This window comes from Monodon monoceros, unplaced genomic scaffold, assembly GCF_005190385.1.
Source record: "Monodon monoceros isolate NGI ecotype Baffin Bay Population unplaced genomic scaffold, NGI_Narwhal_1 Super_Scaffold_21, whole genome shotgun sequence".
Classification (NCBI taxonomy): Eukaryota; Metazoa; Chordata; class Mammalia; order Artiodactyla; family Monodontidae; genus Monodon; species Monodon monoceros.
Window position 1 is genome coordinate 76,860,179 of NW_021703778.1, and position 23,201 is coordinate 76,883,379.

The following is a 23,201-nucleotide window of genomic DNA, read 5'->3' on the forward strand; positions in this document are numbered from 1 at the left end:
CACATCTGGTTGGTGGGGGAGGGGGGAGGGAGGGAATAGGGTGCTTTCCCTGCCAACTCATCTCTTATTTGAGGAGAGATGGCGTCTGGGCTGCAGCATGACTGGGTTAGACTAGAAAGGCATTTCCCAGGTTCTTACCTGGCCTTGGGCAGGGTACCCTCACGTGCTTCCTGATCCAGGTGCCCAGGACACCTTGAGTCTGTCTCCCTAGAGGTCCTCAGACCCCTCCCCTGGGCAGTCCCCTATCCCGGCCCTGGGGGATGCTGGGCACAGTCATCCCCAGGGCTGCCCCACCAAGACAGGCTCTGGCCGCTGCAGTTTCCTGCTGGAGCCTTGGGCCATCGCCTTGCCACCTTCCAGCCCCTGGGTGAACACCTAGCCCATAGCTCTTGGGCCCTGGACTTGGACCTGAGGGTCCTTCTGTTGTGGATGGATCTTCCTGGCAGATTCAAAACACATCCTTGCTGGATGTCCCACGCTGGCTAGGCCCCCTCTCCACAGCACTGACATCTGTTTGTCAAGCCCCAACCAGACTGTGAGCTGAGGGTGGGGATAAGGTCTGACTTATGTGGACAAGATGTCCCAGGATGACACTCGCTTAAGCTCGTGGCCCCGGTAGTCTCTTTTGGGCACCGCATACCCCCACCCCCGTGCTGAGGTGCCTGCATTTGGCCACAGGTGCCTCTCCTGCCACCCTCCCTACCTCAGGCCAGTGTCAGGCACCTGTGGTTCCAGGCAGAAGCCCGAGTGCAGAGCCAGGTCCGGCAGACGGTCCCCAGGTGCTGATGGCCTTGCCCAGCTGCTCATGAACCTGAGCTCCCTCGCTGTGGCTGGTGAGTGACACCCCTCCCCCAGCCTGCTGTCCCTCCAGGGGCCAGGCCTGGGCCCAGCTGACCTCTGTCTGCTTCTGGCCCCTCCTTTACCTGCCAGGCTCTCACTGAACATGACTGTCTTGCCCATTTCCTCGTCTGTCCTTAACAGGAAGTTTATAGAACCTCTCAGGGACATTGCGTCTCTTATCTACCAGGCCCTCATCGGAGACGTGGCCACCTTGGTAGGCCTGGGCCTGGCCTTGGAGTAACCAGGAGGTCATGCTCTCCTTCTAGGATACAGCCCCCATGGTTCCCATAGGCTCTTCTCCATCTGAGCAATGGCCTGGTGGGCAGCTGCCCCTTCTCCCCTGCAGGGCACCTTGGGGTGGGGGGAAAGGGTGAGGCAAGAGATCTGGTCCTCTCTCACCCGCCTGAGGCTGCTTGGAGGCAGAGTGCCCATCCCTGCCCACCTCCCACTCCAGGTGCAGCCGGGGCTGAGCCCCTTCCCCGCCCTCTGGCAGGTGCTGATTCAAGGTTCCCAGTGAGTGATGCTGGGGTGGGTGGGGGAGTGGCTCACAGCACTCTCCCTGCCCTTCAGACCCTGGAGAACCACTGGCCCAATGGGCCGGCTTGTTTCCTGCACTGCCACCTCCCAAAACCTGGGGCTGCGCATCGTATGAAAGCAGCAGAGTTCCCGCCTTTCAGGTGCAGATGCTATAGCACCGCCCTGCTGTGGGCATGTGGTCGTCAAGAATGCAGGCTCTGGAGCCCTGTGACTGTGACCTTGGGCAAGTCACTTAACGCCTCTGCTTCCCTCTCCTCGGCTGCGAGATGGGGTAATGGAACCTATTCACAGACGCTGCTTCCCTCTCCTCAGCTGCGAGATGGGGATAATGGAACCTATTCACAGACGCTTGATGAGTGTTAGGTTTTTAGAATGAACTGAGTTCTGGAGGAGGCAGCAGGCGGAGTGATCAAGGTAGCACTGCATGTGCATCTCTGAGCCTCTGTTTATTCAGCTGGAGAATGGGACTACGCAGTTCCAGGGCTGCTGAGAATTAAAGTCCGTGTAACGGTGGGGCGTGGGAGGTGTCCTGCAGGCCCCATCTGGCCCATGGGGAAGACCTGCTTAGGAAAGACTCGTCTGCGTGAGGGTGCTGGTTTGCCAGGCCCCTCCGCCGTCCTGTAGACCCTGGTGATGTCTGTCCAGCCTGGTGTCCGCATGGCTGGCTCACCTTGCCAGGTAGACCCTTTCTCCTTATGTGTTGCAGGTACTGTCACTTCACCTCCAGAGAGACCATGCTAGGTCCCCACGTGTGGGTTTCCTTCCCTGTACCTTCTCCTTCAAACCCACAGAGGTCACTGGGTATGTCTGAACTGTATCTTCATGCAAGGCCTCATGTGATGCTCGACAGCCTGGCTTGTGGAGGGCCAGGCGACCAAAGCCTGAAGAGAAGAGGGGCTCAGTGTTCACTGGCCAGCCTTGGCCCTCAGGCTCTTTCCTGCTTATCCCACCCCCTTCTCTCCTGTATCACCTACAGGGACTCTCATGGTAAGGGGGACAGCTCGGGAGAACAAGGCTAGCATAACCCTCCCTCCCTAAGAAAAACACTAGCAGGGATATTTTAGGCATCCTGACGGTTGGGGGAGCATCTTGCAGGGCCGCCTCCTAGTCCCTGGCCTGCCGTGGCCCTTGAGTCAGAAGTCGTGGAGAGAGGGGGCTGACCCAAGATAGGTGCAGATATCAGGCTACTTTCCGGGTACCAAGGGGTAGAGGCTTGGGGGGCAGGGGACCTTCAGGGGTATGAATGAAAGCTTAAGTGTTCCAGAAGTGCAGAGGAATCGGCCGCCAGCTACAGTCAACCTCTACATGGTGACCTTCCTGTTGACCCTCTCTGGCATCTTGGTGCTGGCTGCTATCTTTGGCCAGGTAAGCCCATGGTCTGGGCCCTGGGCTCCTGGGTCCCCTCACCGGGCCTGCCGGCTCTTCTGTAGGTCGAGGGAGCCTTTGGGGTAAGACTACACTTGAGTCCCCTTCCCTTCTAGGTCATGGTTTCAAAGGCCATCGCCCTGTGCTACCAAATCTCTCACGTCCCAGCGGGCCCAGCAGTCGCTGGAGATTTGTGGGCCAAGGCCTTCACCTCCCTGGCTGTGGTCCAGGAAAGCTGCCTCCCCCTCCAAAGCCCCACCCTCCGCCCCTGAGAGGCTGTCAGCTCAGCTTCTGTCCTAGACCTTCCCTAGCCAGGTGGTCTGTTCTCTGAGCCCGGCTTGCCCCGCGGCACCAACCTTCCCTGGCACACAGCCAGGCCTCACCTCGGCCACCAGCACCCCAAGGCCTTTGGTCTGAGGGTGGCCGGCCCTAAGGCGGAGGTGGGGCTGGGACCAGGCCTTGCCCCCAAGAGTCCCCATTCCCACACTTGACCCTGTCAGTCAGTCTTCTGCCCCCACCTCCTCCTCCTGTGGGCTCTGCTCTGAACCTCTCCTGTGTCCTCATGTTGGATGACTGCCTAGAAACAAAAGCAGTCTTTTGTACCAGCTTCTGATTGCGCCGTGTCATTTAATTTTCCATACCCCAAAAGGACCGGAGTTTGGCTTGAGACCAATGAGACCTCCAGCCCCACCACCGTGTCAGGCCAGGTGTGAGGGCGCCAGCTCTGTTCCCCCGTCCGCATCTTCTGCAGGCCTTCATCTTGCCCTGTTCCGCTCCCCAGGGCCTGACCTGAGTATGACGATGGTATTGAGTAGTTTTCCAGACCTTCTGGGGGGAGGTGGGTGCCGCCGTGGTTAGAGCACGCCTGGTGTCCCTGGTGTGGGTGGTGAGGCGCTGTCTCCCGCACCCTGCCTCTGTCGCGGCCCTGGGAGTCTAGTCCTTGGATGAGCTAGGAGGGAAGAAGCCCCCTTGCTGTGTGACCTCAGGTGGTGCCTTGCTGCTCTGGCTCTCGTTGTCAGGGTTCAGGCGCTGACTGTGGAAGGCTGGGGGCAGGGCCAGGAGGAGGAGAGGTTTGGGGTGCGGTTTTAGTGGCGGGAGCAACAGCGGGAAGGGGCGCCTGGGGGGTGGGGAAAGGACAAAAGCCAGGAGTCAGGAACAACAGTGTACCCAGAACGGTGCTACCTGCCCTCCCCCACGTCCTCCTGGCTTTGGGGGTCAAAGGGGACACTGAGTTGGGGTACGTGTCCCCACTTCTTCCGGGGCGTGGAGGAGTCGCTGCCTGGTCCTCCGGTGGTAGAGGCAAGCTCCCCTCCCCAGATCTCCTTCCCTGCTCCAGCTCTCCTGGCCACGTGGGGCCCTAAGTTCTGCCTCTGTCCACCCACCCTCTGCAGCATTTCTGGGGCTAAGTGGAGCGCATTTAGAGGGTTCCGCTTGACCACCCCGGGTTCACCCCCCATGACAGAGGGGGTGAGCTTTTGGGGCACAGTGACTGTACCGCCCAGGCTCTGTCAACACCCACTGGGAAATGTTTGCACGAGGCCTTGGTGGCTGGGAGGCCGACCCCATCCAGAGTAAACGTCCCGGGGAGCAGGGAGAACTGACCTCTGTACCTGGACACTCTGAAGCAGGCCTTCCGCGTCAGCACCTGGGACGGGAAGGGTGGGGTCAGGCCAAGCTCCCTGGCTGGAAGCCCCTCAGTTCCTGGGGTGGGGAGTGACCCCTCAGCTTGACTCAGAGGGTCAAGGGCCCAGCCTGTCTCCCGGGAAAGAGACCCTGGCTGGCCCAGTCAGACACTCAGCAGGACGAGGGTGAGTGCAAGAAGCAGGAGCCCCAGGACGATGAGCGCCACAGCATGGCTGGGGGTGGGGGCGTGAAGCTGACCTGAGGCTTCGGGACCAACAGGCAGATGATGGCTGGGTGGGTCCCCACTCTTCCAGACTACAGACCCCTGAGAAGGCAAAGCCAGGCCTGCAGAGGAGGCCCAGGCGAGGGGTCCTGGCCCAGAAGGAGCTACAGGAATAGAGCTGTAGAGCTGGGGCCACCTTGGAGGGCTCCCGGGAAGAGGAGGAGCCGGGCCTGGACCCTAAAAAGCAGCCAGCTGGGGGCTAGTCCAGGAGGAAGGGAGGGCCGGAGGGGGGAGCAGGGGCAGCAAGGCAACGAGCCTGAGGCAGGATGCAAACGGCCGGATGACACAGATACATAGAGGGAAGCCGGGAGAGAGGCACTGACCGAGGTCTGGGCTGACCATCTCCACGGAGAGGCCCTCAGCTTCCTGCAGGGCATGCAGACCCCGGAGCACGCAGTCCTGCACGAGGGCTCGGGCCAGCACGGCCCTGAAGAAGGTGGCACCCACCCTGGCAGTCAGTGGGTCGGGCCTGGCAGGAGGATCTTCACCAGTGTCAGGAGGCTAGACAGCCCGGGGGGGGGGGGTCTCAGGAAGGCTGTTTTTCTGAGCCACTGGCCCCACCGCTAGAGTTCAGCCCTGGGCCCCAGGTCACCCAGAGCCACCACAGCCTTACTGGAACTTCTCCACCACCACTTGGCCGAAGTTCTGCAGAGGCCTGAGGACGGTGGTCAGCTGGGGAGCAGAGAGGAGGAAGAGGGTCACAGCTGTACTGCAGCCTTGTTGGGTCCCCACACATGAAGCCTCCAGCCTCCTGCTCCTCCCTTCTCTCCCCCCGCCCCCACTTCACCCATCTCATCAGCATCCCCTGAAGTTTCTGGGACTTAGGGCTGCTTTTGTCCCGCAAGCCCTTGGTGAGGGGTTGGTCCAGGATCTGCAGCCACACTTCATACTGCACCAGCTCTGCTTTCCCCGCTAGAGGGGCGGAGAGGTGGGTGGGCATCAGCCTAAGCCCCCTATCCGGGGAGCCCTGGGAGAGGACCAAGCCCTGCACAGGGCTGCTCACCCCAACCTCTATGCTCTCAGCCAGCAGTCAGCCCCATCCAGGCTGAGGCTCAATCCCTCCCGCTGCCTGTTTACGTATAGCTAAGAACGAGCTAAGAACAGTTTTTACCTTTTTAAATAGTTGAAAAACATCAAAAGGATAGTATTTTGTGGCACATCAAAGTTATGTGATATACAAGTTTCCGTATCCATCAAGTTGTGTTGGCACACAGCCATGATCTGTCTACATATTGCCTGGGGCTGCCTTCTAGCTATAAGGGAGCAGTCGAGTAGCTGTGACAGATACGATGGCCCACGGAGCTTATCGATCCAGCTCCCCATCTGAGGCTCCGTAACTGATTCTTCTCGGTGGCCCCAGCACAAGAGTATTTGTGGTCGAAATGAAATTCTGTCCATTCTCCAGAGGAGGAACATTGAGACCCAGAGACGTTGAGGCTGCTGACCAGAGACACACAGGGATCCCAGCCTTGACTCACCATTGGCCATGATGCTGGATTTCTGGACAGCAGGATCCATTATGTTCCGGGCCAGGTGATTGGCCAAGCCTGGGAGGTGGGTACCGATGGGGGTCTGGAACTTGTATTCGATGTAAACGCCCACCCACTGGCCCGCATTACTAGGGCGAGTACAAGAGGGGAGTGCAGGGGTTACAGACTCCGCCAGCACATGTTTCTAGAAGCAGGTATCCACCCTCCCACCCCAGCACACCCTCAGGCACTAGGGCTCCCTACCTCCTAGGGCAGAGCTTCATAGGGCCAGCTGGAGCTATCTGGGACAAAGCCCTCCCCTGGTGGCTCCCAGCCCATGGCTCCCATGGCCTGGCTCGGAGTCACGCCCCCCTCTGCCCCAGGGTGGCCCCCAGGAGAGGAGCAGGGCAGGCTGGGCAGCAGGGGAAGAGCCCAACCCACCTGAAGAGGAGCAGGGGCTCTTCCTGGGGACGCGCTGTATAGAATCCTGACAGCACGGGTGTGACCTGTGGGGAGTCCTGGAGGTCAGGGCAGGCCTGGGGACTGTCACTCCTGAGACCCAGCATGGGATGGAGTGGGGGCAGGGCTGGGGTGAGGCAACTGAGCGTCTCCTTAAATATTGCGTCCTGGGTGTCTCACTTCCTACCCTAGTGCTGGCCCTGGATAGGGGTGTCTGGTTACAGAGCCTGACCATATGCCCCTGGGACAGAGCTGTCACCTCCCTCAGGCAACCTCTCCACCCCCGGGCAGGGTGTCACCCCTCAAACGGGGGCCCATCAGGCAGGGCTGTGTGCCCTCCATGCCTGCCTCCCCCCACAGGGCTGTGGCTGGGTGCCACCCCACGCCTCACCCCCAAGCCACGGAGGCCTGCAGTCAACGAAGGCAAAGTGGGTGTCCCAGGCTTTGGAGGGAGGGCAAGAGGCCACCTCACCTGTCGGAGGATCGTCTTTTCCAGCAGGACAAAGGGGGCAGAGCCAGGCAGGAGGAGCGGGGGCTGGAAGGGCCTCATGGCCGTGAGATGGATGCTGGTGGTCTCCAGGGCCAGGTCGGTCAGGTTGGACCCTGCAGAGCCATGGCTGGGACTTCAGGAGGCCCCAGGAGCCTCCTGATCTACCACGCGCTGCCTCATGGCCAGGGCAGGAGCTGGGCCCCTCTAGGGAGCACCCCCAGCCATCCGTGGGCAGGCGAGGAGGCACTGAGGTAGGGGGTTGGGGGGGTCGGGCGGAGACTCACCATCAGAGGCGAGGCTGCTCTCATCCAGGGACAGGTTCCCCAACATCTTCCCTGCGGCCTTCACTTTGCGGTACAGAGTCCAGAGGACTTCACGGGCAGAGGGGCCCGGGGCGAGGCCCCCAAACACAAGGGAGGCATTCACAGCTGCAGAGTCAGGCCTGGGGACAGAGACACATCCTTACCAGGGGTCCAGTGGGAGCAGGGAGGGCCCTGGGGGCTGGATGAGGACCTGACTGGTGCACAAGTAGGCCAGTGTCCCGAGGAAGGGGAATCCACCGGGGGAGCCATGGACTGAGTCCCTGTGTGACAACACCCCTCTGGGCCTCAGCTGCCTCCTCGCTAAAATGCGGACAATGATGCCTTTGCTGTAGGGTTGTGTGATGACTAATGGTGCAGCCAGCAGAGCACAAAGCAGGTGCTCGGGAAAGCAGGTTCCCTCGGACACCCCAACAAACTGGTTCTAATGGGAACACTGGGAATCCCGCCCAGGGAGACGGCCGCTGTGAGCAATCAGGAAGTCAACCTGAGCCAGACTGAGAAAAACATCTTTGGTGGCATCACAGGAGCAGGGGATCTGGAGAGAGGGAGGTGACAGGCCTGAGGAATCTCTGAAAGCCTGTAGGAGGTGGACCAACTGGCCATGTCCTGAGGAGGCAGCCTGGCCTGAGCATGGGGTTGAAGGGGTTTGTGGGGAGAGATCTGAAAACAAGCAGCCTCGGGATCCAGATTTCCTTCATCCTTCCCCTGAGGACCCGTTTTCTGCTGTGCCGTCCTGGGGCTGGGGAGACAAAGCTTCTGTTCAGACCCAGGGCAGGGAATTCAGAGAGAGATTTCAGTTCATTAAAAGGGGAAACTTTCTAACTAACTTGGCTCAAGGCCTGGAAAGATAGTGGTGGTGAACTTCCCATCACTAGGTATAATCAAGCCTCTATCAAGGTCTACACCGAGCTCACAATTCACATGTGATGATTTGGACCTTCTCAACCTTTTTTATGAGATTGCAGGGCTGGCATCGGCTTGCAAATCTGGCTTTAGGTCCCCCCCCAGTATCCCCAGGGGCTCAGAACCAGAAAGGGGATTTGTATCTGTTTACATGTCACTTATGGACTCCTGGCCCCAGGGAAGTCCTCTGCCTTTCCCACCACATTCAGGCAATGCCTGGCACCCCTGCCCAAATTCTGCAGCTGGAATTGGGGCTCAGAGCAGGCAGGAGGTCACCTGAGGTCACGCAGCCAGGGGCAGAACCAGATGTGGGCCTCCTGCCCGCCCGCTCAGGGCTTTTCCTGGTCCCTAAGGTGCTTCTGGCCTTGATGGGGCTGGGCACGGCGGGGCAGCCTGGGCAAGTGCTCTTGTGGCCTGAGAAGACACAGACCGGCTGGCAGGCAGGTGGTGGACCCTGAAAGACTCGCTCACTTACCTAAAGAGCAGGACACCGACACCCTCAAAGCTGGAGAAGGCCTCGTGATAGACAGACTGGAGCTGAGGACAGACAGAGGCATTTGAGGGTCATCGTGGCCCCCCACTCCTCCACAGCATCAGCCCACCCTCGTCCACTCTCATTATCTCTGGTCTGGCCCCTGCAATGGCCCCACTGGCCACCTGGACTGCCGGGGGCCACCCAAGACTTCCCCGCATGGCCGCCAGGGACCACCTGCCGATCACCCTCTACTGAGAACCGCAGGGCGCCTCCAGCTGTCCAGCAAACACACAGCCTTCCCAGGCCTTTCCTTCTCTGTAGTTTTATTGAAAATCACTCTCCAATCCAATTGTCCTGTATCCCTACAGCCGCCACCCTGCCATCACACCTGGACGACAGCCCCTCCTCCTAATTCTCCCCCTCCCACCCTGGGTTTCATGTCTTCTCCATGCAGCCCCTCTCTCCCATGGCCCTGGGCCTCAGCCTCTGCCCACCTTTTCACCTCAGGGTCCTCACACACGCTGTTCCCTCTGTCTAGAAAGCCCCTCCCCATTTTATCTGGCTGCCTTCTCTCCATCCCAGTTAAAATTCCCCTTTCTCAGAAAGGTGTTCTCGGACTTCCCTGGTGGCGCAGTGGTTAAGCATCTGCCTGCCAATGCAGGGGACACGGGTTCGAGCCCTGGTCTGGAAAGGTCCTACATACCGCGGAGCAACTAAACCCGTGTGCTACAACTACTGAGCCTGTGCTCTACAGCCCACAAGCCACAACCACTGAGCCCGCGTGCCACAACTACTGAGCCCGCGTGCCACAACTACTGAAGCCCACGCGCCAAGAGTCCGTGCTCTACAAGAGAAGCCACCGCAGTGAGAAGCCCACGCACCACAACAAAGAGCAGCCCCCACTCGCCGCAACTAGAGAAAGCCCGCACGCAGCAACGAAGACCCAACGCAGCCAATAAATAAATAAATTTATACTAAAAAAAAAAAAAGGAAAGAAAGGTGTTCTCTGGGCAGCCCCCTAACCATGGCAATCTAAATCAGTCTTCTGTTTATCCCGTAACAGCTCCCCGCCCTCCTGGGAGAGCGCTCTCTCCACACCCACTCTCTGCAAGGGTCTCTGCCTGGCTCTCCCCTCCTGCTGGAGCCACTCACGGGACAGGGTCAGTTTTCTACCTTTTGGGCTCCCACCTTGCACGCCACATGCTCCTCCCCACACCAAGGAGAGGCACAGGGTGAGTTTCATTGACTCCACACTTCCAGAGCCCCTGTGGGCACCCAGCCCTGTGCCCGGCTGCCCTCAGGGAGCTGAGGTCTGCGGAGAGCCACAGGTTGGGGTGGGACTGTGTGGGAAAGGCAGCTCACAGAGGGAGGGATGCCGATTCTGTGGGGCAGGGGGTCTGAGTCACCGGGGGAGGCCTCTCCAAGGAGGCAGCCTTTGCTAGGCAGCTAGGGCAGCGGAAGGCGCGAGGTGGCCCAGGGTGGAGGAACAGCCTATGCCAAAGCACAGAGGCGGGACGGGCCTGGGTGCTCAGAGGCAAGTGGGGTAGGGGGTGGGCTGGGGTCAGCACGCCTGAGCAGACGGAGGAAGAAGCCCGCACCTGATGTCGGATGTTTTCACTCAGCAGCTGGTACTCCAGGGAGGCAGGGTTCCCGAGTGCCGCTGAGAAGGCTTCATTGGTGATCCTGAAGGTCACAGAGTGAGTCACGCGACTGGGTCCTGGGGAGGGGGAGCCTGAGTCCTGCAATGAGACAGCTTGGCCGGGGTGAGGCAGGAAAGACGACTGGGAGGAGGCGGCACCTCCAGGGACGCTCGGGCAGCCGGCGGGAAGGCCAGAGACACATCCGAGGGAGCGGGTGGTCAAGGGGGCTGCGTTGGCAGGGACCACCGGCCCAGGCTGGACTGTCCACGGAAGAGCAGCCATCCCTGTAACCACCAGAGGTGGCAGGGCAGGTGGGACGCTGGAAACACTGAAGATAAGGCCTGAGGTTGTAGGTGGGAGTTCAGATGCAGAAGCATCTCTGAAGAGGTTCTGGCTCCGGTGGTGAAGGGGGAAACTGGGGCCAGGACTGGTGATGGTGACGTTAGTGCAGGTGACGGGGATGAGGGTGGGGACGACAGTGGCAGTGATGCTGATGACGACTGTGGAGAGGGTACCGCTGAGGGCAATGGCAACATTGAAGGACCACTGGGTGCTGGACCCAGACTGGACGCCAGACCACTTCTGGGTGAGCCTGAGCCCACTGTGAGCGCTGTGGGGGCCGTGTGCGGCCCTGACCATACTGTTGCTACAGGGAGAAGAGGCTCTGTGGCAGCCAACGTGTTACTGATCGATGTAAACGCAAGTGGGCCCTGGGGTGCTGAGGACACGGCCTTCTCTGGGGCCTTTGGAGCCAATGTCAGAAGTGGGGCGGTCCCTGGGCTGAAGTTGCTGGCCCCTGATGCAGATGGCACCCAAGCATTGGGGCTGGAGGCGTGCCTGCCCACGGGCCAGGCCAGAGGTTGTGGAGAAGCCTGCGATGGTGACGTGGCAGCTATCTCTGGAGAGCCGGTGACCAAGATCTCCTCTCCAGGTCCAGCCACGTAGGACACTGGCTGGGACTCAGGGGCCCTGTGGGCTGCAGGCTCAGCCACTGCTGATGGAACTGGTCTGGGTGTGGCCCTGTCTGAGACCCCACTGGTTCCCAAAGGGGCAGGCTGGTCTGAGTGGAGAGGCAAGTCCAGGAGCGAGCCTAGAAGAGTCTGCTGGTCCCCAGGTGCCTCTGGAAAAAGGGCTCCTGCCTTCCTGCCAGGAGCCTCCCCTGGCCTCTTGGCTGAGGGAAAGACTCCAGCGAGGACTGTCACCAAGGCGTTTAATGATGGGAGGACTATCTTCTTGCTGTCCCCTTGCAAAGCAGATGGGCCAGAAGCCAAGGGAGACGGACCCAGGTCTTTGTGAGGAGGAAGACGGGGCAGGGCGGAAGCCGAGACCACCAGGACAGCTGCAAAACAGGAGAGGCCCGTTTTGCCAGCTGCTCGGTGGGGTGGGATTGGCCCACAGCCTCTTAGATGCCGGCCCTCCCTGCCTCCTCCCTCCTTTAGGGCGCCTGAGGAGACCCAAACCCTGGCCCCGGCTCTGCCCCAAACCACTGGGCTACCTCTGGAGAAACTTCCTTTCTCTGGCCCTAGCCCACCAGAGACAGGGGAACTCTGCCCTGCCACCAGACAGGGGGACAGTGAGGGTAAAGGGGCATACCTCAAGGGTCCCTCTCTTCTCTCCCATCCCAGCTCCACCCCATGGCAGGACCCCTCCTCAAAGGAGTCTTTTCTGGTGGGACGCAGGCTGCTTGAGGATGCTGGGAAGTGCTGTTCAACCTCCAGCAAGGAAACAAGGCAATTACCTTATTCCATTCCCAGAACACAGGATGCTTCTGGAGGGCTGAAGGGGGGTGGGGGGATGGGGAGGGGACCCATCTCTGACAGCTGTAATACCACACCTGGCTACAAGGGTGCACTGAGCCCCTTGGGGGCCAGCCCCATGCCAGGCTCACCCAAGTGGGTGACGCTGAGTGCCCTCATGGAGCCCCAAGTGTGGGGGACTGAGCAGGGGATCCTGGCCCCGTCTCAGGATCCTCTGAGCTGACCAAAGCCAGGCTGACATGAAGACAAGGAAGGTCAGCCCTGATGTGGGAGCCATGGAAGTCCCCCAGGTGAGTGGGCGGGGTCTAGGACAGGCCCCCCACCCCCAGGGGCCGCACCTTCACTTACCAGCCAGGAGAAGCCCAGCGGCTGGAAGCCACTGCCCGTTCATGCTGATGGCTCCCGCTCAGGCTGCCAAGCCTCCAGCACCAGATGCAAGGTGGCAGATGGAAGACTCTGCTCAGATCCCCCTTCAGGAAAGGAAGGTTGCCCAGCTGTGAGCTCTGGTTAGCTGAAGCCTCCAGCCACTCCCTGAGCTGCGTCTGCCTGGCCCCTTTCCACACTTCTGCCCTGCAGCTCAGCTGCAAGCCGCTGCTGCCTGACCCTCCAGCAAAGCCCTTCTCCCTCTGGGCTGCAGACTCTGTTGAACGTGCCAGCCCCACAGCCCGAGAGGTTATAGGCCTGAAAACTTATTGAAGAAGAATGAAAAGTTCTGCCCAGTCTTCAAATGTGAGGCGGGTGCTCTTCGTGGGCGTGGCGAGGGTCTCAGGGGTGCAGATAATCCGGGCGCGGGTGGGGCGTTAGTGCTGCTGACGGTGGGGCGGCTGTGGCGACAGTGGCAGTCATGGTAGAGCTGTGATGATGGCAGAGGTGCTAACCGTGGGGGGAGCTCTGCTGGTGTCCAGGTAGAATGGGACTTAGGGGAGGGCAGTGACACTGACAGCCATATCCCATCCCCCGCCCCAGCTCCTGAGGCACTTTTGTCCCTGCTCCCACCACATTAGGCTAAGAGGGGAGTCTGGAGGAGGGCAGATCAGAGAGCAGTCCCCATCTTGCCCACCCCCACTGGGCCCCTGTGGAATCCTGGCCAGAGACCTGGACTGGGGATGTTGGGTGTGGAGATGGGTGGGCTTTGGGTTGAGGGGTCCTTCCCTGGTACCCCCGCAGACCTGGCATTCTGGGCAGACCCAGAACGGTGTGGAGTCTCAACCAGAGCCTCCTCCTGGTTGTTGCTGCAGTCATTCCTGCTTTCTGCTCGCCACCCCTCTTCCTCCCCCTGCCCCTGCAGACACAGGAGGAGAAGGACCAGGGCGGCCCTAAGAAGCTTTGAGCTGCTGAGGGCAGGAAGGGCAGGGGTCTGGTGCCTTCACGGGAGCCAGCTCGGCTTGGGGCTCAGACCATGCTCTGCATCCCTCCCCCGCCAATCCCACCCCTGGCAGCTGTAGGAAGTTTTCAGCTCTTTCAAAGCCTCTCCCACCAGGCTCCTGGCCTGTGTGTGACCTCCGAGAGGGTCAGTGACCTGTCTGCCCCAGGTCACTCACGACAGGCAGACCGCAGAAGCCCCTTAAGGGGAGATAATCCCTAGAACCCTTCACAGCAGGAAATCAGGCTGGAAACTCCAGCCCTCCTCGCCTGCCTCTTGCCACCACCCAGCAACTCCTACCTGGAGGCACTCCTTCCTCTAAGGGAAAAATCCTCCATGGTCCGACCCAGCCCTAACACATATATCATCCCAGGATCAGGCAAACCCCTCAGCCCAGCCCTTTCCCTCTGTTCAATCACAGCTCAACTGCTTTGTAAACCTGCACTCCTGTGTCTGCATCCCAGCCCCTTCAGGGTGAAGAGGTTAAGAGTCCAGGCCTGGCCAGGTTGTGGGGTGGATGCCCTCCTCAGGGCAGGCTTTGGTCTTTGACAACTTATACCTCCGGTCCTAGTTCCATTGCCCCCATTCTCCCACCTGCCCTTCCATAAGCGGCCCCCCAGCCCTGACTGTGGCCTGTGACCCCATCTCCCAGGCCAGCCAACCCACTCTGGCACCCCCATTCCATCTTCCTTGCCTGTGCTCCCAGGATGCCCAGGTCTTACCTGGTGATGCCAGGAAGCCTCTGTCTCCGGAGATGTCAGTGTTCCACAAAGGAGGGAGTGATTGCAGAAACCCCAACCTCTGCCCAGGCTGGCAGGTCCGCCCCCTTCCCAGGCACCCTCAGGGCCAGGAAGATTTGATTTCTGATGGCTCCAGTCCAAGAGCAAAGGCCACTCACACCCTAGGACACTGGGTCCTCATCTCCCGGCCCCTTCAGCGCCCCTCCTGGCCAGGCCAGGCCAGTCTAGGCGAGGCTGGGGCCAAAGCTGGGGGCAGGGCTGAAGATTCTCTCAGCTCTGAGGCCAGCTTAACAGCGATGGTCAAAGCAGGAGCTCCCAGGGACAGGAGAGGGATGAGGGACAGAAGCATGCCTGAAGACCACTGCACACCACTGGGCAAGGGCTCTGGGTTCAGGCTTCAGTGGTGGGAGATGAGCACGTGCTCACTCTCCCCATTCAAGCCCCTGCTGATCAAGAACAATTTTACAGAGAAAGCTCAATCAAGAGCTAGAGATCAGGGCTCAGCCTGTGTCTAGGATCAGGGCTTAGGTTATGCACAAGGATGGGGCTCAGTCTATGACAGGGCTGGTACTGGAATTTGCACTTGAGCTGGGCTAGACCTGGGGTCTCGCTGCTCTTCCCTTGCGCTCCAACAGGATGGCCATCCCAACACCTGAAATAAACTGTTCCTCGTACCTGAAATAAATTGAGTGGGAATTCTAGCTTGAGATCAAGGATTTCAATACAAGAACTTTTAGAAGATTCACAGCTTCTGGGGCAGGATGGGGATCTGGTACCAAGGGTTGGTTAGTATTCCTCTTCTTGTGGAACAGCTCAAGCCCCTCAACCAGGCCCTTCCCTGGCACTGCAGCCGGTGCCAGTGCCTCCCTCCTGCTCCTGAGCTCCACAGCCCTGAGAGGACCACAGTCTAGCGTGATTATAGTCTGACTGTTCTGTGTAAGAGCTCTGCACCGCCCCCATGCCCCATTCCTGACACAGCGGAGTACAGAGGGGAACCCTCTCTCTCTGTGATCATCGGGAGTGGTGGCTTCCCGGGGCAGGAGGAGGGTCTGCACTGGGGGTCATCCTGTGACCCTAGTCCAGCACCAGAAGAGAGGGTGTGTGGAGACCCAAAGAGTCCTGGAGAACATGACAGCAGTGGGCAAGGTGGGACCCCAAAGGGAGGAACAAGACAGGTGGTCCCAGGGCTGACCAGGCAGACATTTGCCTAGACACACCGGCAGTGGGGCTGGCAGATGCTCAGCTTCGCCTATGTACCTTCCGGAGGTAAGGCCTCTCCAGCTTCGAAGGTGGGCCTCCCCTTCCTGGCTCTCTCTCCCGGGCTCCCAGCCCTCTGGTGGAGGAGTGGGGGTGGGGTGAGGGATCAGCTTACACTCCTCATGTGCCCCTTCTCATGTGCCTGCCTGATCCAGACCTTATTCCCGCCCCCCCCGCCCCCCCCACCCCGTCTGTTACCTTGCTCCTCAGAGAAGTGTTGCTATGATGGCCCAAGGTCTCCAGCCACTTGACCAGGACAGAATAGGGGGCTCCCAGGAGGAACAGGGAGAAGAGTATGGGGGAGTGACTTTACACCTGTAAGTACCGGAGATGTCAGGGAAGGCTTCCTGGAGGAGAGAGGGGAGGACAGGATAGAAAAGGGGAGGGTACTAGCAGAGACCACTAGTTGTCCCTGAATATTCCTCCTCCCGTTCTTCATTACTAATACAATCCCTTATTTTTTTTAATTTATTATTTGGCCGTGCCGTGCAGCATGTGGGATCTTAGTTTCTCAGTTCCCTGACCAGGGATCGAACCCGTGCCCCTTGCATTGGGAGCGTGGAGTCTCAACCACTGGACCACCAGGGAAGTCCCCACTATCCCTTATTCTTAGCTGGGCATGGGGTGGTCCAGAATAAAGACTATATTTCCTAGCCTCCCTTGTAGTGGGTGTGACCATGTGACCCCGTTCTGGCCAATAGGATGAGTGCCGTGAGGGATGTAGTGTAAGTGTCCCCAAAAGGAAAAGATGTTACTCTTTGTCCTTCTCCTTCTTGCCGACTGAAATGTGAAACTCAAGCTCTTGGACCATGAAGTAGAGGCTGTGAGTGGAAGATGGTGGAGCAAAAAAGGAAGGTCCTAGACATCCTTGTAAAGTCACCTGACTGACCGTGGACTCCCACCTCCAAACTTGTTTGGTGTGAGAGAGAAATAAATGTCTGTCTTATTCAAACCACTGTTATTTGGGGTTTTCTGGGGTTTTTTTTACTGCCCTAGCCCTGACTTTACACCTGTGTTGGGTAGAAACTTTGCACGGCCTCCCTTCTCTGACTCAGCAGCCCCCAACTCAGCCAGCCTGAGCGGGGCTCCCTCAGTGGGGGCAGTGGACGTCTTTGGGGCATGCATCTCTTTCAGGCAGCCCAGTCTTTTAGGCACTCTTAGCCCTTCATGATTTTCCTCTCTTCACCCTTCTCCATGTCTCCCCAGCAAGCACCCTCCACTTGGGCTAAGTGGGAACCCTCATCCTTTCCAGGTTCATTTCCAACTCCATGCTTTTGCTCCTGTCTCAAGAAGGAGTAGGCAGTATGAACTGCCCATTAACCAAGGAAGAAATTGGAAAAGCAATTTTTACCTTTAATAAAAACTCTGGCTGCAGAGAAACAAAAATCTGCTTGAAGCTGTCATAGGGTCAACACAATAGTGAAGAATTCCTAGAGCAAGATACAGGAGGAGACAAAAATTCAGAGAGGGAGGCTCGGCATTTGGAGCTGTTTTCCCATGGCAGGTAGCGGGGGCGGGGGGTGTTGCCAATCCTAAAAAGGCAGCTGGGAAGCTGAGCAGTACTTTGAACAGCTTCTAGATTACTACAGAGACAAAAGTAGGAGCCCAGGGCCTGCCAAAGTTTGGGACAGGGTGTGTGAATGGCTCTTATAAATCCACAGACCACTCGTTTGAGACCCTGGAAGGCTGTACCTTGGGAGTAAGGGTGATGTGGAAGGCAGACCTCACATAGACTGTAGCCCAGCTTTGAGTCTCAATCCCTAAAATTGGATTAAAATGATCTTTAATTTCTAGTGAGTTCAGGGACCGGGACAGGAAAACAAAATTGTCTCTGCAGGAAGATAACATTGTGTTAATCCTCAAAACATGTTACAAACTAATTTTTTTTTTTTTTAATTTAGCACACAACTAAGGCAGCCAGGCACAGGAGGAGACCAGACAATTGAACCAAGAGCTAGCAGAAACAACAGACAGGGGCTTCCCTGGTGGCGCAGTGGTTGAGAGTCCGTCTGCCGATGCAGGGGACACGGGTTCGTGCCCCGGTCCGGGAAGATCCCACATGCCGCAGAGCGGCTGGGCCCGTGAGCCATGGCCGCTGAGCCTGTGCGTCCGGAGCCTGTGCTCCGCAGCGGGAGAGGCCACAACAGTGAGAGGCCCGCGTACCGCAAAAAAAAAAAAAAAAAAAGAAAGAAACAACAGACAATAGAAACACTCTCAGAGGATGGTTGCAAAACTCTTGCCTTCAAGCCTGACTGGGGCAAGGGCTATTCATGAAAAGCAGAAGCTCTTGAGTTCTTAAACCCATTTGAAGAAGCCAAGCGAATGTATGAGGAGGGTTTAAAACACAAAGCAAACAATCCTCAGCTCAAAGAGGGTTTACAGAGTGTGGAGGCCTGGCTGGCAGACAGGAAAGTCATGACCCCTTTCAACATGTCCAGTCTGTACCAGAAGTTGGAGCGTGATCCCAGGACAATACCTCCACGACCACCTCCTCCCAAAAAGGAGACCAAGCCAGAGCCAATGGAAAAAGATCTTCAGGAGAGTAAGAAGCAGGCACTGAAAGGAAAAGAATTGGGGAATGATGCTTGTAAGAAGAAAGATTCTGACGCAACCTTGAAGCTCTATGACAGAGCCACAGGCCTGGACCCCACCAACATTACTTTCGTGACCAACCAAGCAGCCGTGTACATTGAAAAGGGCAACTACAGTGAATTCCGGGAGCTTTTTGAGAAGGCCATTGAAGTTGGCCAAGAAGACTACCGACAGACTACCAGAGCTTATGCTCAAATTGGCAACGCCTATTTCAAAGAAAAGTACAAGGATGCCATCCATTTCTACAACAAGTCTCTTGCAGAGCACTGAACCCCAGATGTGCTCAAGAAATGCCAACAGGAAGAGAAAATCCTGCAGGAGCAAGAGTGACTGGCCTACATAAAGCCCGAGTGGGCTTTAGAGGAGAAGAACAAAGGCAATGCATGTTTTCAGAAAAGGGACTATCCCCAGGCCAGGAAGCATTAAACAGAAGCCATCAAACAGAACTCAAAAGATGCTAAATTGTACAGCAATCAAGCTTCCTGCTATAGCAAACTCTTGGAGTTTCAGATGGCACTCAAGGACTGTGAGGAATGTATCCGGCTAGAGCCAACGTTCATCAAGGGTTATACATGGAAAGCAGCTGCCCTAGAAGTGACGAAAGACTACCCAAAGGCCACAAATGTCTACCAGAAGGCATCAGACCTGGACTCCAACTGTAAAGGAAGCAGCAGACGGTTACCAATGCTACCTCATGGCCCAGTACAACCAACACGACAGCCTGAAGATGTGAAGTGATGGCCCGTGGCTGCCTTGAGGTGCAGGAGATAATGAGTGACCCGGCCATGCAGCTCATCCTGGAACAGGTGCAGAAGTACCCCTAGGAATGTAAATTGGTACAGCCACTATGGAAAACAGCATGGAGGTTCCTCAAAAAACAAAAAAAGAGTTGCCATATGATCCAGCAATCCCACTCCTGGGCATACAACCAGACAAAACTATAATTTGAAAAACATGCACCCCTGTGTTCATAGAAGAACTATTCACAATAGCCAAGACATGGAAACAACCTAAGTGTCCATCAACAGATGAATGGATAAAGAAGATGTGGTACATATATACAATGGAATATTACTCAGCCATAAAAATAGCAAAAGGATGCCGTTTGCAGCAACATGGATGGATCTAGAGATTATCATACTAAGCGAAGTGAGTCAGAAAGAGAAAGACAAATACCATATGATATGACTTGTATGTGGGATCTAAAATATGACACAAATGAACATACCTACAAAACAAAAACAAACTCACAGATATAAAGAACAGACTTGTGGTTGCTGAAGTGGGGTGGGTAGGAGAAGGAAGGATTGGGAGTTTGGGATTAGCAGAGGCAAACTATTATATACAGGATGGATAAACAACAAGGTCCTACTGTAGAGCACAGGGGACTATATTCAGTATCCTGTGACAAACCATAATGGAAAAGAATATATATATATACACACACACCACACACACACACACATATATATATGGGACCTGGGCCCCTTTGCTTCAGTGCTGCAGTGCTTGCACCTGGACACACATCTCCTCGAGCAACAAACTACAAAGGAAGTATCAATATAAGGGACTAAAAATAACTGCATGCATGCACAGTTGGGGCAAATTCTGGACAACGAGATACAAAGAGACCAAAAAGCCCAACTGCCGCTTCTGAAGAGCTGAAAGCAAAAGCAGGGGACTGCACATGCCCCCTGCACACAATACCACCAAAGGGATGGGCAAACCTCCTAAGGCACCCCTCTGGCCCGACCCCTGGTCACACCCCTACCCACACCCCATATTAGGAAGCTGCTCGCCACACCTCAGAGTGAGTAAGCAAGGGGACCTGTTGTTTGTTCTCGCTCCCCGGTGCTGCGGCAGGAGCCCCAATAAAGCCTTGCCTGAATTTCTTGTCTGGCCTCTGATCAATTTCTATTGATTAAGGAGGCCAAGAACCCTGATCGGTAACATACTCTGTGGGCCAAGAACCCTGATCAGTAATATACTTTGTGGTGACACCACGAAGAGACTATTGTCCCCTTCCCAGGAGAGGATCTGGGCACCTCTGGAACCACTGAACGCAGCTACCCTGTGGTGACAAGCAGCCGCCTGAACCTCTTGTTTCAGTGTCACCACGTTTGGTTAAGTCTGCCTTCTTGGTCCCTCAGGGCCTCAGTACCCTCATTCAGGCAACGTTTTTCCCCTCTCCTTGTTCTTTTTCCCTCACCACTTTCTCTTCCCCTTTGTCCCTTTCCCTCTCCTGAAATCTCTCTACTTCTCTCTCTGTCCTCTCTTACTTCTGTCCTTTCCTTCCAAGAGAGTGGATAGCAGGCAGCTACAGCATCACTCCTCTCAGCCTGTGAGACCTGCTCCCTCTGGCTGGCAATGGCTCACCTTGACAGGTGACAAGCAGAGGTGGGAGAGGCTCACCTCACACCTTGGTCCAGTGGGCTCTCCCCGACTGGAGATTTGTGAGTGATAGAGGTTCAAACCTCATATCGTGTAGCGTCTGGAAGTCTGATCGTCCCAATATTCTTGCCTTTATTTTCCTGCCTCCAAGAGAAGTCCTGTTGGGAACGGGCTGAAGCAGCAGATTTCTATATACTGGTGTACACGTGGGTGAGAGTCCCACCTGTGGATTGGGGACCCACAGATGACGTACAACTGGCTGGTTTCCGGGCTTGATCACCTGGTAGGCAGTGGACGGGGTGCTCCCTCCTTCACTGGCCCTTTCTGGAAGCGCACAGATTGTTGCCTGAATAGACACCGACAGGGGGCAGGTTGAAATAGCAATCTCTTTCTGTCTCTTTCTCTTTTTCAGTCTTTTCTGTCCCTCCTCCCTTTACCTCTCCTTTGGTCCTCACCCTTATACTTCCATCCCCCTTCATCCTGAAGAATCCTTGTTTGTATCTTTACGTTTCTGTCATTGGTACATGTTTTTTTTGGCTGCATTGGGTCTTTGTTGCTGTGTGTAGGCTTTCTCTAGTTGTGGCAAGCGAGGGCCACTCTTCATTGCGGTGCACGGGCTTCTCATTGCGGTGGCTTCTCTTGTTGCGGAGCTCAGGCTCTAGGCGCACAGACTTCAGTAGTTGTGGCACACAGGCTCCGTAGTTGTGGCTCACAGGCTCTAGAGTGCAGGCTTCAGTAGTTGTGGCACACAGACTCAGTAGTTGTGGCTCGTGGGCTCTAGAGTGCAGGCTCAGTAGTTGTGGCGCACGGGCGCGCACAGGCTTAGTTGCCCTGCGGCATGTGGGATCCTCCTGGACCAGGACTCAAACCCATGTCCCCTGCATTGGCAGGCATTTTCCCAACCATTGCGCCACCAGGAAAGCCCCCTGGTACATGTTTTTGAAAGGATCTTTGTTTTATGTAGTTTTGTCTGTCTAACTGCTCGTGCAAGCCTCTGCCAACATTGTGAGCATGGTGGAGCATTTACGCCTTGAAATGAAAATGCAGCCCACATAAACTGAGACTCCAGCCTTGGGTTACTTAGTGAGATTTTTTGTTTTTTTAATTTATTTATTTGGTTGTTGTGCTGGGTCTTAGTTGCGGCAGGCGGGTTCCTCAGTTATGATGTGAGAACTCTTAGTTGCGGCATGCATGTGGGATCTAGTTCCCTGACCAAGGATCGAACCCGGGCCTCCTGCATTGGGAGCGTAGAGTCTTATCCACTGCGCCACCAGGGAAGTCCTACTTAGTGAGATTTTTTTTTTTTTCTTTCGTGGTACGTGGGCCTCTCACTGTTGTGGCCTCTCCCGTTGCGGAGCACAGGCTCCGGACACGCAGGCTCAGCAGCCATGGCTCACGGGCCCAGCCACTCCGCGGCATGTGGGATCTTCCCGGACCAGGGCACGAACCCGTGTCCCCTGCATCGGCAGGCGGACTCTCAACCACTGCGCCACCAGGGAAGCCCTACTTAGATTTTAAAGAGCAAAAAAGGAAGAGAGGAGCTTGCCTCTCTCTCCTCTGCCTTTGTAACGTAACTCTGCCTGGGCTCTCAGAGACCACCTGATTCATCTGTAGTCCCCCAGCCTGCGGTGAAAAAAAAAGAGGGTTTTTAAATTCAAGCGGGAAAACTTTGAGATCTCTGGTTCTGTTTTTATGTGAAAACTAACTTGTAAATAAGCTGTATTTAATTAACTTAAAGAAAATTGAGTACTTATATACATTCTCAGAAATTTAAAAGAAAACTCACCAGAATATATTTCAGGTTCATGTGATCTGGAAAATATTCAATATCGAATTAATATCTGATATTAGAGCTAGCTTAAGCTTATGGGTTTAATTAATACAGACCTGTCTTTAGAGTCATCAACATTATTTATTTATTTTTGGCTGCATTGGGTCTTCGTTGTTGCCTGCGGGCTTTCTCTAGTTGCGGCGAGGGGGGGCTGTTCGTCATTGCAGTGCATGGGCTTCTCATTGCAGTGGCTTCTCTTGTTGCGGAGCACGGGCGCTAGGCGCGCGGGCTTCAGTAGTTGTGGCTCGTGGGCTCTAGAGTGCAGCCTCAGTAGCTGTGGCTCACGGGCTTAGTTGCTCCGCGGCATGTGGGATCTTCCCGACCAGGGCTCAAACCCGTGTCCCCTGCATTGGAAGGCGGATTCTTAACCACTGGGTCAGCAGGGAAGTCCCAGGAGTCCCATTATGTAGGGTTACTGAAAGTTAATAAATGCATATTGTTTCTGTTATGAAATTTGTCAACAGGGAAAATAATCTCATATGATTAAATTTTTAAGTAAAGGTAACTGAGATAACAGCTTTTTGGTAAACTCTATAGGAATAATTATGTTTTGGAAATGTCCATCTAAATAGTCTCTCCAAATTTTGGTAGCATGAAACTAAATTAAGTTAAATGATAGGAACTCATTGAGTACCCAGGCCATTTCAAATAAGATGAAATATTGGAATACTAATTGCCAAACAGGTCTAAATTTACCTACTTTTGTCTTCTTGTGAGAAACTAAAGCTGTTTGGTGCCGCCTTGAGATGTTCTCTACCAATCTACAGAATGCTAATGTAAAAGACAGTTCATGGTTCCTTAAGGAAAGTAGGATGTTTGTTTTCAGAAAAGAAGGTATGAGGAATGGAAATATATTTCGTTAA

General features: G+C 56.1%; 3 protein-coding genes and 1 pseudogene across 3 annotated transcripts in view; 2 read left to right on the forward strand and 2 right to left on the reverse strand.

Annotated features, from left to right (window-relative positions):
- CUNH15orf39 (chromosome unknown C15orf39 homolog) overlaps positions 1-17,518 on the forward strand; it is a 34,680-nt gene extending 17,162 nt beyond the window's left edge. The window contains exon 3 of the mRNA XM_029239330.1: positions 17,426-17,518. The gene's annotated coding sequence lies outside the window, so the exon portion shown is untranslated. The remainder of the gene's footprint in view (positions 1-17,425) is intronic.
- Positions 2,700-8,795, reverse strand: LOC114904923 (taste receptor cell protein 1). The gene is made up of 10 exons (XM_029239331.1): positions 8,768-8,795; positions 7,874-8,128; positions 7,351-7,508; positions 7,049-7,179; positions 6,559-6,623; positions 6,127-6,266; positions 5,262-5,320; positions 4,972-5,149; positions 4,345-4,387; positions 2,700-3,859 (listed from the first exon to the last, which is right to left on the reverse strand). The coding sequence occupies exons 2-10, from the start codon at positions 7,990-7,992 to the stop codon at positions 3,676-3,678; spliced, it is 1,077 nt and encodes a 358-aa protein (XP_029095164.1). The 5' UTR covers positions 7,993-8,128; positions 8,768-8,795; the 3' UTR covers positions 2,700-3,675.
- Positions 8,651-13,026, reverse strand: LOC114903848 (taste receptor cell protein 1-like). The gene is made up of 4 exons (XM_029237111.1): positions 12,513-13,026; positions 11,086-11,746; positions 10,366-11,017; positions 8,651-8,829 (listed from the first exon to the last, which is right to left on the reverse strand). Exons 1-4 carry the CDS (start codon positions 12,553-12,555, stop codon positions 8,764-8,766), a joined length of 1,422 nt encoding a protein of 473 aa, XP_029092944.1. The 5' UTR covers positions 12,556-13,026; the 3' UTR covers positions 8,651-8,763.
- Positions 17,519-17,739: 221 nt separating the features above from the next.
- Positions 17,740-18,940, forward strand: LOC114903849 (annotated as a pseudogene).
- The last annotated feature ends 4,261 nt before the right edge of the window (positions 18,941-23,201 follow it).

Excerpts from the sequence above, each read along its gene's own strand:
- LOC114904923 (XM_029239331.1), bottom strand. The coding sequence starts at position 7,992 with ATGGCCAGTTGGTCCACCTCCTACAGGCTTTCAGAGATTCCTCAGGCC. Across the intron at positions 6,624-7,048 it reads AAAAGACGATCCTCCGACAG|GTCACACCCGTGCTGTCAGG; the intron begins GTGAGGTGGCCT and ends GACTCCCCACAG. Across the intron at positions 5,150-5,261 it reads GTGGTGGTGGAGAAGTTCCA|CCTCCTGACACTGGTGAAGA; the intron begins GTAAGGCTGTGG and ends CGGGCTGTCTAG.
- LOC114903848 (XM_029237111.1), bottom strand. The coding sequence starts at position 12,555 with ATGAACGGGCAGTGGCTTCCAGCCGCTGGGCTTCTCCTGGCTG. Across the intron at positions 11,747-12,512 it reads CGCTGGGCTTCTCCTGGCTG|CTGTCCTGGTGGTCTCGGCT; the intron begins GTAAGTGAAGGT and ends CCTGTTTTGCAG. Across the intron at positions 8,830-10,365 it reads GTGAAAACATCCGACATCAG|CTCCAGTCTGTCTATCACGA; the intron begins GTGCGGGCTTCT and ends GTCTGTCCTCAG.